This window comes from Patagioenas fasciata, chromosome 12 (genome assembly GCF_037038585.1).
Source record: "Patagioenas fasciata isolate bPatFas1 chromosome 12, bPatFas1.hap1, whole genome shotgun sequence".
NCBI lineage: Eukaryota > Metazoa > Chordata > Aves > Columbiformes > Columbidae > Patagioenas > Patagioenas fasciata.
This window is the reverse complement of record NC_092531.1, coordinates 10,952,932-10,970,621: the sequence shown is the minus strand read 5'-3', so window position 1 is coordinate 10,970,621 and position 17,690 is coordinate 10,952,932. Positions and strand designations below refer to the sequence as shown.

General features: G+C 38.6%; 1 protein-coding gene across 9 annotated transcripts in view; it reads left to right on the top strand.

Annotated features, from left to right (window-relative positions):
• The window catches only part of TJP1 (tight junction protein 1), a 187,877-nt gene that overhangs the window by 147,596 nt on the left and 22,591 nt on the right, over positions 1–17,690 (top strand). For all 9 annotated transcript variants that reach the window (XM_071813853.1, XM_071813854.1, XM_071813850.1 and 6 more), the window contains 10 exons: positions 3,624–3,748; positions 3,960–4,062; positions 5,505–5,784; positions 6,355–6,458; positions 7,213–7,381; positions 7,735–7,879; positions 14,965–15,101; positions 15,766–15,871; positions 16,717–16,867; positions 17,400–17,508. In XM_071813853.1, coding sequence (XP_071669954.1) covers positions 3,624–3,748; positions 3,960–4,062; positions 5,505–5,784; positions 6,355–6,458; positions 7,213–7,381; positions 7,735–7,879; positions 14,965–15,101; positions 15,766–15,871; positions 16,717–16,867; positions 17,400–17,508 — 1,429 coding nt within the window. The remainder of the gene's footprint in view (positions 1–3,623; positions 3,749–3,959; positions 4,063–5,504; positions 5,785–6,354; positions 6,459–7,212; positions 7,382–7,734; positions 7,880–14,964; positions 15,102–15,765; positions 15,872–16,716; positions 16,868–17,399; positions 17,509–17,690) is intronic.

Sequence of the window (17,690 nt, the reverse complement as noted above, 5' to 3'; positions counted from 1 at the left end):
AAATGAGAGGGAAATGAAAGTTTTTTTGTTAGGTGGTGGGTGTGTGTGGTGAGAGCAGAGATGCATAGAATGCTCTTCACTACATTTGTTTCTGTTTTGAGTCTCAGTTTTGTCCTGATGGTAATTCCAGCACTGACAATTTTGCTTTATTTTAAGCCTGTGCTCTTCTCCACTCTAACTCTGTTGTTCCTGTGTCTGACAGAACAGGATAGGATCCCTTTAACTCTTCATGGACTCCGTGAAGGTAGCCAAAACTGTAAAAACAAAAAGCAGTTTTGGGTAGTAATCATCAAGTTTTAGGAAAGTAGATAGCATTTGTATGCAATTTCTTTCTGAAGCAAAACCAAAAAAGGCACATTAGCAGGTACTATAGAAGGTAATCTGTCTCTGTAGTTACTGACACATCAGTGTCTGAGGTACTAAACATCTTAAAAAATATTTCTCCATTGTTATAGGGAGCAATTACTGATTTCTAAACCAATCGATGGCAGCTCAGAAGTGTTGTTACACACTTGTAAAAGGTACAGGTTTGGTCCTGTAGTCGCCCTTTAAAAAGGGGGAGTATGCCATATAAACTTTGGAAGATGAGCCAAATGAAAGAAGAGGGAGTGCTTTACACAGGGAGTTCTTGTTGAATATTGCAGTTTTGCTTGCTGCTTTTGAAGGGTTTCTTTCTGACCTTTACTTTCCAGAGACGTCATTACAGATTAGGGGCAGAGTGTACTTAATTCCACCAGTTGCAGTATACGTGTGTCAATTCAGGCACTTTGTGGTTCAAAACATCAGATTTTTGTCTTTTAATCCATCTGCTTCAGGTATCTTGAAGAATCTGCAACAGTGCATCTAAACAGTCTGACTGTGCTGTGATTTAACACAGTAGTTAGTGAATTCCAGCACTATTGTCAAGCGACTTATTAGAAACTTTTCCTGGGAGGAGAGGCTTGAACTTCTAACCAAGAGTTTTTGTTCCCTTTCTTTACTATCCTTCCAACTTCCTGGGTTGCTAGTTAGCTCTTAAGAGATGGAGCCAGTCTCAAGTTCAGTTAAAGCTTATCAGGTAGCTACAGTTTATCTTTTATTGAGAGACCTTCTATTTTTATATACCTAACTGCAAAGGACTTCAAGGAGGAACTGCGCACTCTGTATATTGTGTTGGTTTCTCTGTGCTGGGAACTGAAGTTCTGTGTGTCTGTGTTAAATGCGTGTCCTTCCCCCACAGAACAGAAACGGGGTGTGTACACACCTTGCTGCTTCTCCCTTGCTGCCTCACTATGGGAGGGCAGAATGGTACAGTTCTTTTTTTTCTTGTGCTGTCAGTGCAACATCTGACAGGTGAATTTGTGATGTGGCAGGTTAAAAAAAAAAAGATAAATTTTATGTGTTTATATATGGAATAATCTGTAGTGATAAACATCTTGCTATTTCCAGACATGTCTAGGAGCTAGATTCGGTTTTCCGAGGGTAGTTCAGTTTATCATGTATCTCTTAAGGTGATGGTAGGCAGCAGGATAAAATGAAAAGGTTTTCCAGCTTAAGTTTGCTGGAAGGATTTCTTATTTGAGCTCTTAAATTTTCAAGAAGACTTTGGGTTTGATTTGAACGTTCTAATTTGAAGTATTTCTTTAGACTGTGATTTATGTTGTTAGAAAGCCTTTAATAGGACTTATACTCTTTTTCAACTGCTGTCTGTATGTGAGACCATGGTGTTTCATGGCTTCTTGAAAAAAAAAATGTATGAAACTAGCCATCTTGATACTGGTGATTTGGTTTGCAAATCTACTCTAACGAAAATAGAATGGCAAGGAGCAAGATGAGGGTTACAATGAGTTTCTGCATCTCTCCTGGCCTTAGCCTGGTGATGGTGTTTCTTTATATGAGTGGAGAACTCTGATTTCTTTTGTTTATGACGTAAGGAAAGATATAATATATTCAAATGAAGTTTGACTTGATTGTCTTTGTTATTATCTCTCTTCTCCCTTTCCTTTCCCACCCAAATATGGCACAAACTGAATTCTGTTTTTTAGAGTAATGGAAAACCGAAAGATGAAGCAGTGGCATGAGAAAGGGGAAATATTACTGTTTTGAAAGGAGTGTTTGTTACATATTTTCATAGGCTATTATATATTCTCTTTGTTGACTGTTTAAAACATAAAACTGAAAGAAAACCTCAGCTCTGGCAATAAGTCGTCATTGTGATCCTTTAGACCATCCTCCTGCATGGCACAGGCTTTCGCTTAGTAATTCTTGCATCCCAGCTGTGATTTCTGGTTATCTGGCTGGAATGTATCTCGAAAAGATGTCCAGTCTCCCTTTAATGAATTAAGATGGATGTCAAAGAAGCAGTAAGGTGTACCCTTCCCACTCCTGCACACTTGCTAGACAAAGCTTTCTTCATAGCTGGCAGCAGTATTAGCTAACTGTTGGAATCAGGTTCTGAACAGTGAATCTCCAAAGCTTTGTTTTAATACTGGGTGGTCTTTACTCACTGCTTACAGGCTAAAGCTGAACCACCTTTTTATGACCTCTGTTTTGGGGAGAAATAGGGAACAGGTTTTTTGAGCAGTAATTACTGTCCAAAAAGGTGAACATCATGTGTCTTACAGACAGATGCAGACTGCCATGTTGCGTCTGCTGTCACTGTAAAGTTATGAAACTCATTGCTAAAGCTGGGTCACGTTTGTCAAGAAGTCTGAAAAAGAAGGAGATAAGCCTGCCAGCATGGAGTGTGTGTTGTGTGAAAAGGAGAGAAGGAATTGACTGAAACCTGATCTTTGCCATCAAGTGACTGTATTTTGTATAGTTCAAAATTTCAAAATAAATTTCTGAGCAGAATACAACATATGAACAGTAATACCTATCTGACAGTGTTTTATGGGCAGTTATGGAGAAGCTAGACAGTCTGCAAATCAGTTATGGTTAGAAAGCTTTTTTCCCCACCCTCACTGCTTCCAGGCAGAAATGTAAGCATCGTTGTTGCATCTTCAGATATCTAAAAGGAGTAACTCTTCAGAGGCATTGACCTTGCTGGAGTGGCAGGTCACCCTAGAGGGAAAAGATTGAAGCAAATTACTTTTGTTAAGATGCAGATGATTTGCAAGTGCTGACAAGGTTTTGATGTATTTAATGGTACAAGTGATCTTCGTATTATTCCCAAGAACTGACCCTGCAGTCATACCCCTGTGTGCTGCAATCCTGTCAGTCCCTGAGCTAAGTGAGGTCAGGCTGGGTAAATACCATAATGTGAAACCTGCAAGTGTTGCAGGAATTGATATGGGTTTGAATCAGTATCTCAAGACAGTGGTGTATTATGTTGTGCTCACTGAAGACTGAGGTCTTACTGTTGACTACCTGAGGCCCAGGCCATAAAAATGCAGATGGGAACTCTTAATATTTTGCTCTTGGGAGAGATTGCGTACTTAGTCTGAGACTCTTTGCCTTCTATAAGTGTTTTTTAATTTATTTTTAATCTCCTGTTCTTGGATTTCATGGTTCATTGATCCTTCTTTCTTCCTAAAAGTTGTATCCATCCCATAGGACCGTCTTGTTTTGTGTTTGACACAAGAAAGTGAATTGTGACTGTGTAAATATTAGAAAGTAAAAATACTTCTCTTGTTACATTATAGGCCCCTGGATTTGGATTTGGTATTGCAATATCCGGAGGCAGAGATAATCCTCACTTTCAGAGTGGTGAGACATCAATAGTTATTTCTGATGTGCTGAAAGGAGGCCCAGCAGAAGGACTACTACAGTAAGTGCCAAACCATACCTTGATTCTGATTTGGGGGTATTTGTGAGGGATAGCTTAACCTCCTGATTTGTTTTGCTCTCAAGATGTCTATTTGTAGCTATTTGTGTAACAGGTTTATAATACAGATAGTTTGTTCAGGGACATCCATTCCCCAATATTTTCCTCTTGGCATAAAGTATTTATATTGTGCATTGTGATCTTTTTCATTTAGAGAAAATGACCGTGTTGCAATGGTTAATGGAGTTTCAATGGATAATGTCGAGCATGCATTTGCTGTTCAGCAGCTGAGGAAAAGTGGGAAGAATGCCAAAATTGTAAGTGAATGTCTTGAAGATTTAAGCTTATTTAAATTACGTAGTTAAAGAGCAAAAGTTAAGTGGTGTGGTGTCTGCTATGAAAGACATACATGATGCAAGGTACTTGAATAATACCTGCGTGATGCTTCAGGTTTAAGTGATGATCCTGACACATTTATCATGTTGGTCATCCAGATTGTTTTTAGTTGTGCATGCTGATGTTTGGGTAGTGTGGCACTGCCTAGTTCAGACTGCTTTTCTTCATGAGAAAGTTCTGAGTTTGCCAGAAGCTTGATTCTCAGCGTTGTTTAATATTTCTTTACTTTCTTGAGTGCACTTCTATCAAATTTTTCAAAGGCTGGTGTATGTTACAGGACTTTACCCGTTGATCAGGCACTAACATAGTTCTTTTTATGCTTAGTAAACAGTTTGCCAAAATAAAGCATAATTACCTTAATTCCTATAATTTTGTAGGCTTATTCATTGTGGTTGGCTTTTGAATTTTGCAAAACGCAATAGGTCATCACTAAAGGGTAGTAATCCAGCTTTCTGTAGAAGTTTAAAATTTATGTTACAAAAAGTAAAATGCCCATGCACAATGTTTAACCATTTCTTATTTCAGGAAAACTGACTTCTAAGACTTTCAGAAGAGCTTTTGTGCTGACAGATTTCTACCGCTGTTGTGTGCTTTAGTACAGTTTTTAAAATTGTGTCATGTTTTGCATTTGTAGATTTAGCAACTCTTTAAAGTTTACACGAAACAAAGTGTGTGGTGAGCTGTGCAGGGCTTTCAATACCTTAAGTATTTGGTGTGCATATTTATGCAGAGAAAAGCACTTAATGAAAACTTTTATGGTATAACTTGGTTCAGTTCTGTAACATAGCAGATAAACCTCTGAGCAGGGCTGGGCCTTGCTCTGGAAGCAGCTGCGTTAGTGCCAGCCAACTTTGAACTTGGAGCCGGAATGTTCCCCTTCCGCTGTGGTTTGCTTAAACACAGCTTGGGAAGATGAGGAGGCTTCAAAGTTGAGGAGAATTACTGTCAACACACTGAGCATACAGTAGATTACATGTTAGCACAAGAAATTTTTAGCAGTGCCAGTAACTAGCTTGTGGGTTTAAGCAAAGAGGGAGGGCATTCAAATGTGCAGCTCTGAAGACAGAATATCTTCTTATGCTACAACGGCTGTTATTCTTACACTTTTGCTGCTTTTACAGAAGCAAGAAAGGACTAAGCCAGCTGTAAACCCTCCCCTCAAAAACAGATTTCTAGTACTATGTATTGATGAATCTCCTGGATGAATTTGATAGAGTTTTAAAATATGGATGCAAGAATTCAGAGCGTCCACAAATACATCTGTGTGTTTTCTTTTGAGTTTGGGGATTACCTTGGCTTTTGACATTCACTAACACCATTAGCATTACGCAGCCAGTGGTCGATACCTAATGTTTGGTTGTAGACTATCCGAAGGATGAAGAAAATTCAGATTCCGGTGGCTCGAACAGAACCTGACCCAGTGTCTGAAAATGAAGATGATAGCTATGATGAAGAGATACGTGATCCAAGAAGTAGCCGTGGTGGCCCAAGTGCCAACAGAAGGCATGAGAAGAGCTGGGTAAGAGATCGAAGTGCTAGTAGAGAGAGAAGCTTATCGCCGAGATCAGACAGAAGGTCGGTTACTTCCAGTCAACCTGCAAAACCTACCAAAGTAACACTGGTGAAATCAAGGAAAAATGAAGGTAACTTGAATGTAATTCTCTTGTTAAGACTTTTGCTGGTTTTTAAAGGCCAACTGCTTCAATCAATGTTGTGTTAAGGGCTTCAGGGACTGTATGAACAGTGTTGTTAAAGGTTTGTCCATTTTACCAGCTGAAAACTTAAAACCTGCTATTGTATTTCTGGTGGTATTTTTAATATTCCGAAATACATGTGCTTAATTAAAGGTAAAGTATTATATCACGTAAACAAATCCCAACTGTGCATCTGACAGCTGGTAGTCAGTGGCCACATACCTTCCATATACTTTGGTTGAGTGTCCAGTGTCTGTGTTTGAAAGAGGGGAAATTGTAGGTAGCTTTTAATTTATCTATTGAACAACAGCTATGATTACAGGCAGGGTCAATCAAGAGATTGATATAATGGTAAATCCATAGGGTAATTCCACTACAGCCCTTCATGTGCCAAGTTTGCTCTCCTCTTTGTGTTTCCACTGTAACTGTTGTATAAAGCAGTGTTGTAAATCTTCAGCTACTTACCTCATTTCTTTACTGTAGCTTCATGAGTCTTTTTCTTTTATTGCTGTTATATAGAGTATGGTCTACGGTTGGCAAGCCACATATTTGTGAAAGAAATATCCCAGGACAGCCTGGCAGCAAGAGATGGCAATATTCAGGAAGGAGATGTTGTACTCAAGGTATAGTACATTGTGGTGGTGTTTGTTCAAGGGAAACTCTTTGATACAACTGTTTTTAGAATTAGTTCTCTCTTAAGAGCATAATTATTGTTAGTAGATGATCTATCTTTTAAAATTAAATTATTTCAAATGTCAATAAATGAAAGTATAAATCAACCTCTCTAATGAAAGGAAAAGTATAAAGTGGTGGGGGTTTTGTTTGTGGTCTTTTAATTTGTTTTTCTTTTTTGGTATTATTCCCCAGCCCTTACTCAGACAAACAGTGCCCACTGCAAGTGCATAACGTAAAACGTTTTAGATCGAATGAGATAAAATGTGGAGTTGTGCTATTGAGCAACACTAGAACTTGCCTTTGGGTTAAATTTTGATTTTTTTGTAGAAATCAATATACCCAGGCATTTTTAATTTGTGCTAACAATTTCTATTTCAAGATACTGCTGTAAACGTGGTGGTGCAGAGAAACATACCATTCCTTATTCTGCTGAGTATAGCAATGCTGGTTCAAAAAAACAGAAGTAATATTTTTAAAGTTTATTAGTAGTGATAGAGGCTGTACCTTTGCAAAATGAAAATAATTTTCTATATTATAATTTGGATGAGCCCAGTAGTCTTCCATTGTATTGTGGTAATTTTATAAATATCTCTAGCTATTTCTAAATATCATCAGACAGAAAACTATCTTGACTGGAGATTCACTACTTGTGGGGTTTTTATTTTCATGAAGTTTATCTGCTTTTTTCTTACTCTGTTCCAGATAAATGGCACAGTGACAGAAAATATGTCCTTAGCGGATGCAAAAACACTAATAGAAAGGTCAAAAGGCAAGTTGAAGATGGTTGTTCAGCGAGACGAACGAGCTACACTGTTGAATGTTCCTGATCTTTCTGACAGTATTCATTCTGCTAATGCTTCAGAAAGAGATGGTGAGTATAAATAAACTTCATTTCCAAAGGGAGAGAAGAATTCCCTGTGGTGTGAGGATGTGAAATACATAAGTGGTATGAGGGGGTGGGGGGGAGAAGAGTTAGGAGTAAGATTGTAATGCGAGTGTAATTTTTGTTTGAATATGATTGAAATCCACACCTTCTAAAACAATAAAGAAAAAAATGCATTTCCTCTTCTTGCAATTTTTCTTTCAGGAATATTGTTTTGAAATAATAAACATAGGTTGAACATTTTCATAAAAATTCTTTGCAAAAGCTTATTTCCATTTGAGCAGGTCATGCCACCATTTTGATTACAATCATTTCATGAAAAAACAACTTTTATTTAACAGACATTTCAGAAATTCAGTCGCTGGCATCAGATCATTCCAACCGATCACATGACAGGCCCCGCCGCAGTCGTTCACGATCTCCTGACCAGAGGTCAGAGCCTTCAGACCATTCCAGACATTCTCCACAGCAGCCCAGCAACAGCAGGTGATGGCAGCATTGTATTATTTTTAAATCAACTGTTTAATGTGATGTATAAGTTATAGGAGTGCTTGAATTTATGTGGTGTGACAAATGTGATGCAGAACTATGGTGGTAGTAGTAATGTCGTGCGTTCTCTCAGAGATGCAGCTAATAATGATCCAAATTTTCTTAGACTTAAGGAGAAAATGAACCTTTAACTTCTGTGTTATCCCTTAAAAAAAAAAAAATCTTAGAGCGTGATTGTATGAATGATGATGTAAGTTCTGTAGTGATCTATGTTGTTGAAGCCTATTCAGTTATATTTGGTTGTAGAAAGCAGTTATTTACAAGGATATTTGAGATGACTAGTAGCACAGATCATATTGAATGTCCAGCCTGGGTAAACTTGTTGAAATCTTGCTTTATTTAGGCATAGGCTTTTTATTTTCCTCACTTAACTTTCTGTAGAAGTTATCTAATGTTTCTGATCACATTTAATTCCTACAAAATAAGGTGTATTGCACAGCAGATTCAGCTTTTGGAATGTAGTTTCTAATATTTGAACTTGGTAGTGGGATGTTCATGATAATTCTGAAGTAGGTAAGTCTAATTTTATATGAATTTTGAATTTTTTCTACTGCCATGTGAAACTTCAGTCTTGAACAACAATAATCTGTTCTGTTTGACATATCCACAGTTGGAAATGGATGTTGTAATTTATTGAAATAGAATTTCAGTGTTGGATTTTAGAGTCTACTAAATATTTGTAAGAGAAAAGTTTACCTTCTGAGTGCTCATAGAAAACGGAGCAAAAGTTCGGCTTGATCTGTCACAAATTCCAAATTTGGAGGCCGTATCTGAAGATTTCTAGATGCTGTCAAAAAGTGTGAAAAACAAATTGCAGCTGGCAGTTCCATAAAACTAAGATGTGCCTCATTTGTTATTAAGAACTTTTTGCCCAAGGGGAAAATGCCACTTACACCTTCAAGGCTTTTAGAGTCTTTTACGAGTTAACAAAACTGCAAGACGGATCTTACCTGCATGTGCACCTGCTTAGGGTTATGGATTACAGACATTTTTGCTTCTATTCCATGTATGTTGTTTGGAGAGGTCACAAGGTGTGACAGTTTATTTTCAAGTAGGAGCCTCATTATTAGTAGGAAAAGCTTTACAGTAGGGTACCAGGTGCCAGGATGCCCTGATTCTTCATTGGGTTTGAAGTGCACACTTCATAGTGCAGTAAAATAGCTGTGAGAACTCAGGCAGCTAGAGTGCAAGGAGAGCTAGCTCAGATTTTATCAGCCATCTTCACATTTCTAAGTTCTTTGTGCAGCATCATAGAATGGTTGAGGTCGGAAGGGACCTGGAAATGTCACCTTGTCCAAACCACCCCCACCCTGCTTAAGCAGGGCCACCTAGAGCCAGTTGACCCAGGCTGTCCAATTGGCTTTTGAACAGCTCCAAGGATGGAGAGTCCACAACTTCCCTGGGCAACCTGTGCCACCTGTGCCAGTTCTTGGTCAGCCTCCCAGTAAAGAAGTGTTTTGTGGTGTTCAGAGGGAACCTCTTGTATTTCAGTTTGTGCCCTTTGCCTCTTGTTGTGCCAATGGGCACCACTGGTAAGATCCTGGCTCCATCTTCTTTCATAGAATCATTTCAGTTGGAAGAGACTCTTTAAGATCATGAGCTCCAACCATAACCTAACTCTAGCACTATACCATGTCCCTGAGAACCTCATCTATACATCTTTTAAATGCTCTTGGGGGTGGTGACTACCGCTTCCCTGAGCAGCCTGTTCCAGTGCTTCACAACCTGTTCCATGAAGAAATGTTTCCTAATATCCAATCTAAACCTCCCTTTATGCAACTGGAGGCCATTTCCTCTTGTCCTATGGCTTGTTACTTAGGAGAAGAGACCAACACCTTCCATGCTACAACCTTCTTTGCACCTTCCCTTCTGATAGATTGTTTATATATATAAAAGGTACATATAAAAAATAGAAGATCCCTGTGAGCCTTTTCTTCTCCAGGCTAAACAGTCCCAGCTCTCTCAGCCTTTCCTCACAGGAGAGATGCCTACACAGTTTTTGTGGCACTTTGCTGGACTCTCTCCAATACCTCAATGTCTTTTTTGTGTTGAGGAGCCCAGAACTGGACATAGTCTTCCAGGAGTGGCCTCACCAGTGCTGACCAGAGGGTCAGGATCCCTCCTGGCCCAGCTGGCATTAGTTTGCCTGAGGCAGCCCATGAGACCACTGCAGTATTCTTTGCTGCCAGGGCATGCTGCTGGCTTCTGTTCAACTTGGTGTTCACCAAGGGTCCCACACCTTTTTATGCCAGGTTGCTTTCCAGCTGGGTAGCCTCCAGCACACACTTGTGCATGGGGTTGTTCCTCCCCAGGTGCAGGACTTTGTGCTTCTTGTTGCACTGCGCGTGGTTTCTGTCAAACCACTTCTTCAACCCATCAAGGTAGTTTTAGCTGTGACCTATTACTGTAGGGTTTGTACAACTACAGACTTCGGTTTGTTCCAGAGTTTTGTCATGGCTTTGCTCTTAATGATTAGTAGAATCCCATTATTTAGAAAGCTAAAAGGTCAGCCATAATTTTTTCCATCTTGTACTAGATGGATTTAATTCCTGCTTTCATAAACAGGAGCAAGCACAGTGAATGTAGAGAGCTCTTTGGCCTTTTGTGATGTTATTTTATTCATGTGGTGTCTGAGGAAAAATACAAGTGAGCTGTTAACTCATTTTTACTTTCTCCATATTAAAGTAAATAATCAGTTGGCCAACGCAAGGCATTCTTTAGCTGGGGAAGACCATAGCTCCATAGCCTTGGTTTTGAAGACAGTGTTGGAAGTTCAGGATCAATTGGTGTTCTACGATACCTTCCTCATGTCTTGGTGTGGCTGTCTAAGCATGTTTCATGAGGGGAATCACATGCTGTTTATTGTTGAGTGTTTAAGTTGGAAAATGGTGGGGTTTGGGGATGATGTGGTTGGTTGGTTGTGGGGGTTTTTTGTATGTGTGGTGTTTGTTTTCGGTTGTGGTTCAATTTCCCTCCCCTTGGCTCTCTTCAGGAAGGATTAAAAAAAAACAAAACCCGGCTTCTGGAGTTGGAGTTAAAGCATGATGGTAGTCAACTATTAGGAATGTTCTACTGGACAGTTCTGAATGTCAATGAAACTGTAGATTTCCCATCTTAGATATAGCTTTAAATTAGGAGACACCTAAAAAAAGTTGACTGAGGTCTCTGTCAGGTTTAAAATTTATTGACAGGCGTTTCTAATACAGTGCGAAAAAGGCTTTTGAAGGGAGGAAAAAAAATATCTATCACAACTGAAACTATGGTGGACTTACCCTAGTGTTAGTGCTTTCCTGTCCTGTTAGAGTGGTTTAGGTAGATGGTCACTTCCTCCCTGTGGACTGCGCTGTCAGAAGAATTAAATCCTTCCTGAAAAGGAACTTTGAAGTTATCTCAACTCTGAATGCATCCGCTATATCTGCTTTATGAACAAGAGCTACCTTGGCGTGGATTGACTTCCTGTTGGACATGTCCCTCTCAAGATCAGAACATCTGGGCCCTGAGCCATGTAAAGAAAAACATGTTAAAAGGAACTTCTCTTTGTAGTGGTTATTTGTACAAGTTCAGAACTGCTCTAAGATCTGCAATTCTAGTTGCAACTATTTCATTTTAAAAAATTGGCTGAAGAATATAGAGGAAAAAAAAAGCTTGAGAACAACAAGCTGAAGAAGAAAAAGAGCAAAAAGTCCTCAAAATGAGCTTAAGAAGGATAAGAAAAATGTATTGAAGATAATAAGTCTTTATTTACACCCTGTTCTACTGAGTGTTTGTGTGTTAACATGGAGAGAAATTCTAGGGGAATCCTCTTAGTTCTTTCATACAACCTTAACTACAACCTCATGCTTTTAGGTGCATGCTAGAGTACAGGAATCTGCTAACAGACTTGGCTTCAGTATTGCTTTGGGGTCTGTCAGAGTCGTCAGTGTTGTCCATCTTTCAGTATTCCACACTGGTGCATGCACCACTGGGCCTGCGTTTCTCCTGGATCTCGAATTTCCATAATAATTGCGATTTGAGTGTTCTGTCAAAACATTAAATAACACTTGTTTTCTTTAGACCAGAAGTTCACAGATGTCTCTTGAACAGTCTTTCTGAAACTCAGATTTTTATAACATATTCTTCTTAATTTACCAATAAAAAGGACTAATTATACTTGTATGTTATTTTTCACTTGTGGAGGATTTGCAGATTACCCATAGTCAAGCTTGTAAAGAATCCAGAGAACAAATTTTATAAATCTGCAGATACAAATAGATACTCAGACCTGGAGACCAACTGATAGTGAATGAGGTACTAGGTGAAATATAAATATATCCTGGCTTTGAGGAGGAGCTCTCCATGTTTTAAAGGTTTTTAAAAGATACAAATAATGTTAAAGATATGCAGAACTGTTTAGGTGGAGAAAAAAAATCCATCCTAAAGATAGAATATTGTTAACATAAGGCAACTTTGTATAATCTGTTAAGAGTTGTGCTTAAAAACTAGAATGAGCAAGAGATCTCTGTACCCGTAGTTGGAGAGTACTTGGGGTGACTGTCGTATATTGTTTCCTATCTGTCTGGTCTTACTGCTGGCAGTAACAAGTTGTTGAGCTAGGTAAGCTTTTGGTGTGACCCATCCTGGAAAGTGCTGGCAGGCCCACCAAGGGCCATCTCTGGGTTTGACCAGTTCAAAGAACCCCTCTTGGGAGCCCTGCCTCCTATTCTGCCTTTCTCACCTGGGTACTGGAATAGCACAAAGGTCTTCTGATGTGTTTACTGCTTCAACCTCAGCAGGAAGAATGTAAGAACTTGAAGAAATGCGTTAGATATCATCATTTCTGGAAGGATGAGGTTGACAACATACTGCAGTTGTCAATTTATGTGTAGCGTGAGGGATTTCTTGCAATGTCCAGTTGCAAAACAAGGTGGACAACTTGAATATAGGACAAAAATCAACCCTATTTGGAATGTACTTAGGAAGATGCCTCTAGCCTTCTTATGCTAAATAGTTGAGATGTGCTAAAAACACTTTTGTAAAGAGCCTGCAGCTTCATATTCTTTAAAAAACTTTTTCTGTGCAAACAAACATGCTGTGTGTTGCAGACAATCTTTTTTTTGTTCTGAAGCAATAGCCAGAGTTGATGGCACTAGTGTGTAGCTGACTCTGCATTTTGTGGCCTAAGGTTATTTAAAAATGCTTCCGTTAGGCATAGTTTAAAAAAAGGGAGGAGGGGGAAGTGAGGTGAAGGGGGCCCTGACACAGCACAGATGTTAAACAATAGTGTCGCAGTGCACACACTGAACAACACTTTTTTCTCTTGGGAAGTGCAGCTGGTGGTTTTTAACAAGTTTCCATCACCTAGAACCAGTGACAGCATCAAGTTGTTTCCTGTATAATCTTGTAATGTGAAATATTCATGGCTTACTGGACAATTCAAGCAAAACTAAGAAGAATTCTGCTCTCCTGCTGTTCTGATTTTTTCCCCTTTTGTTCTATCACAATTGTGTTTCTATTTGCTTTTTACCATTTAAATTTTGTCTTGAGTAGAACTGACCTTTTGCAGGCTTTTTGTTTGGCAGGGTGGATTTGCCTAGAAGCAGGTAGAGAGGGCTCGTGGGAAAATTTACTGTAAGCTCTCATTAACTAGTGCTCATTACCTAAAAATCTTTGGGCAGGGAGGTGAATTAGTTGTAGCTTACACTGCTACGGGACTTATTTTGTTTGTGAGACACTTAGAATGCATTTAAACAGCTAAATATATATCTGTTTTTAATGAGCCAGGACTTATTCTCAAGAGAATGAGGAGTCCAGTCGCTTCAGTCTAGTGCTGCAAGTAAAATATGAAAACTTTTAGCTTGTGCACTTAATTTTATGTACAAATCAAAATATGCTGGAAATCTGAAAGGGAAATAAGAAAATTTTTATTGGTGAAGTTTGGAAGCAAAGTGGAAGGAAAAATACTTACTTTTAATGTTGCAAGATGTAATGCCTTTAGTGTTATTTTAATCGATTCTAGAAGCTCCCCAAAAGGGGATTATCTGAATAAAAAAGGCACAAATAAGGGTTTATTAAAAAAATTAGGCTGCTGTACTTATTTGTAGCAATGATATGTAACAAGATGGCTTTTTGTAATGCAAGAGTGCCTGTGTCTTCCCAGATTGCTGTAATGATTGCAGTATTTTCCTGTGTTGTTCTGCTTTTAACTGCCTTTAAAGCTGGCAGAACAAAGTACTGAAAAAAACCTTAGTATGTCTTGACTGAATAGCTCAGCTTTCTTTCTGATGTTTCAAACTTCACATTGCTTTAGGAAAGCATATTCTGCTTGTATTTAGATCCTTAGTATTTCTTTTGTTCTTTCTGACGCATCTCGGATGAGTAGATTTGCTGGGCTCTTTTCCTAAGTCATAGTTTCAGCTCTTGAAGTATCAGTTTTGATTAAAATAGCCTTTACTCTGTGTAATGGATACATGGGTACTCATTATTGCCTAGTAGCACCATCTAGCTGTTGGTAGTGAAAAATGTCTCCTTTTTTTCCCCCCCAGTACAGACCTCTCCTTAGTGAGAGGAGGTGGACTGGCACCCACTGACCAAGCTGCTGTTACCTTTGAGGAAGTACCTTTTTTCCACCCTTTGCAATTAAATCTCATCTTATAGAAAAAGATGTGATTTGTTTGTGTCTGCCCTCTCTCAAATACTACTTATATCCTTGCTTATTTGTCTCGTCCCAGGAATAGAATAGATATTTTGAACAGCATATGAGCTTGTTGGTTTCTTTTAGAATGTACATGCTCTGTAACATGTCCCTCTTCTTTCTAAACAGCCGTATCTGGAAGTCCTTTATTACATTAAGATAGGGACAAAATGGTCAGATTTAGAAATGGTGAGAATTGTTAAAAATGGGGTAGTCGAAGAACAAAACCTTGTTAAATGGTAGTTTCTTACCCACCTAACCTGAACTTAATGAATGGATGTATGTAGTCTTCATAGACCAAAGTCTCAGAAACAATTCTACATGCAGAGTGGAATCTTTTTTTCTAATACAGTCATCGGAGCAGAGAAGAGGAGAGAATAACTAAACCAGGAGCTGTCTCTACACCTGTGAAGAATGCAGATGATAATTCTAAAACTGTGGAAGAGGTCACAGTTGAAAGAACTGAGAAACAAACTCCACCACTCCCAGGTAAAAATGCTAAAATGTATTGATTATGCATGTTGTTGAGAATGGATGACCAGTAGAGACTTTAGGCCATTGCATATTTATGGAGTGATTTCTAAAGTCTTAATACCATCTAAGTCCTAATTATTTTTATTTCTGAATACAAACAGTCTTTAACCCCATTTATATCTTAAAGTTTCAGTCCTGAAAACCTAAGCTGTGGGCTCTGCCCATTATCTAGAAGTCAAACTTCAGTGTTTACAGCTCTATTTATAGGTGATGGTCAGTTTTGTCCTGATTTCTCAAGCAAGGTTAACATCAGGCGTTTATCTTCTGAGTCAAGCAGTAGATTTGTTCTTATGGGTTACTGTAGCAGACTGTATTTAAAGAAGGATGTAGCTAAACCTGTTTAGAACTACTGTTCCTAAGACACAACTCTAAACACTATGAAAATACTTGTTACTGTAGCACTTACTAATTACAGTCATGGACCGGGAAGGCATTTTGATAAGTGCAGTACAACTAATGAGACCAGAAAAAAATTTTATTCTTTCTTTCCAAAAGAAAAGGATAAGCTTTAAGGCAGCAGATAAAAGCCAGTTGGTGTAAAAAAGCAAAACAAACCAAAAAATTTTTCTCATATTTAAATGACCAAGTGAACATTTGAAATCTTCTGATATTTTAATAGAACCAAAGCCAGTGTATGCACAAGGAGGTCAACCAGATGTGGATTTACCTGTCAGTCCATCTGATGGTCCCTTACCCAATTCAACCCACGAAGATGGAATGCTTCGGTAATGTAATTTTAAACTTTATTTGTATCTGCCTGGTCCCTGAGCAAACCAAGTTTCTATCCAAGGTGATGAATAACCTGTATAAATGGTCTGACATAAAGTCCAATATGACATCCTGATGCTTCTGTTCAGAAATATTAGGATAAAGACTTTAGGTTTATTCCTGAGTGTTGTTGGCAATTACATTGTGTAATACACTATTTTAGAGTCTGATAATTTTCTGTGGAAATGAGCGGTTACAATGATAAACAGGTGAAAAGAAATAGCGATGTTTCTCTCTCCCTGGGCACCCTCACCCCTTGTGCCGCATCCCCCTCTCCTCCAGAGAGAGCAGAGACACTGTAGGATATTCTTTGCCTTTCATAAGAACTGGAGAGCAATGAATAAAGGTCACTGCAGGAATGTATGAAGTCATGACATGAAAATGAGTCTACTTCAACTAGAATCTCCTTCATGGACATCAGTGTACATGAGAATACATTATAGCGTGTTTTCATCTCAAATTCATCTTAATCTCTTTGGAGTCAAACTAGATCTATATGCCAGCACAGCTCTTAAAAATGAGGAATGTTTTTGGAAGAGTGTCTAAGTGCCTCGCTTAAATCACTGAATGAGCATAAGACAAACAAACTCCACTAAACAAGTAAATAGGGGTGGATTTTTTGAAGTGCCGCTAATGAGCATGTGGTTGTGCTGCAGTTAAAAAGCAGTTAATGGTACACAAAGCATCATATCCTCTAATTGAAATGAAAGGCAAATTAATAATTTGCATGTGTTCAGCCTCAGATTTACCAGGACGTTTTATGCTATTGTATCTCTAAGTGTAATATTTTCTAAATCTCTAGGCCAAGCATGAAACTGGTCAAATTCAGAAAAGGAGACAGCGTGGGCTTGCGACTAGCAGGTGGGAATGATGTTGGCATATTTGTAGCTGGTGTTCTGGAAGACAGCCCTGCAGCAAAAGAAGGATTAGAGGAAGGGGACCAGATTCTCAGGGTACGTCAAAACCAATAACAGTACAAATGTTTTGTTGTACCAAAGTAGGTTTTCTTTCTGCAGTGGTGAATATATCGCCTTTGTAGTTTGTGCATGTTTTCTTCCTGTATGTACTTGTTAGATGACTTAATAGCATTGAAATCTCCTGTTAGTGTGCTGTTGCTGGGTAGGTTACCAAGTTTTACGTCCTATTTCTTAGACTAATTCAGTTGATAAAGTTTGGGTTTTTTAACTGTTGGGTCACTAAATTGTCAGAGGGCTCTGTACGCTACTGATGTCTATAGGTGCTCCATAATACTGATCTAAAGAGTATAAAAAGAACAGCTACCTATTATTCTGCAAGCTGTGCTTTATCAAGAAATAAAGTGGGACTACTTATAGGTACAGGAGACATCTTGAAATACATGCACGTGGTGTGTGTGAATGAAAACAATAAAATACATAGCAGGTTAACTTAGGTTTCCCATTGTACAGTTAAATCTCTGTTATAATGTCACATGCCAAATCAAACTGATTATTTCGTCAATAACAGGTAAATAATGTAGACTTCACAAATATCATCAGAGAAGAAGCTGTCCTTTTTTTACTTGATCTTCCTAAAGGTGAAGAAGTAACCATTTTGGCACAGAAGAAAAAAGATGGTAAATATTTGTATATTGGGAGCAATGCTTGGAACAACTTAAAGTGTAGTGAATGATGACTAACTTCTGGCTTAGGGGAAATTGGCACCTTATGAAGACTGTTAATTCCTTTAGTTCATTTGTAGCAGTAACCTATCCCAGAGCCAAGAGATTGATATTGTAACGGTACCCACATGAACAAA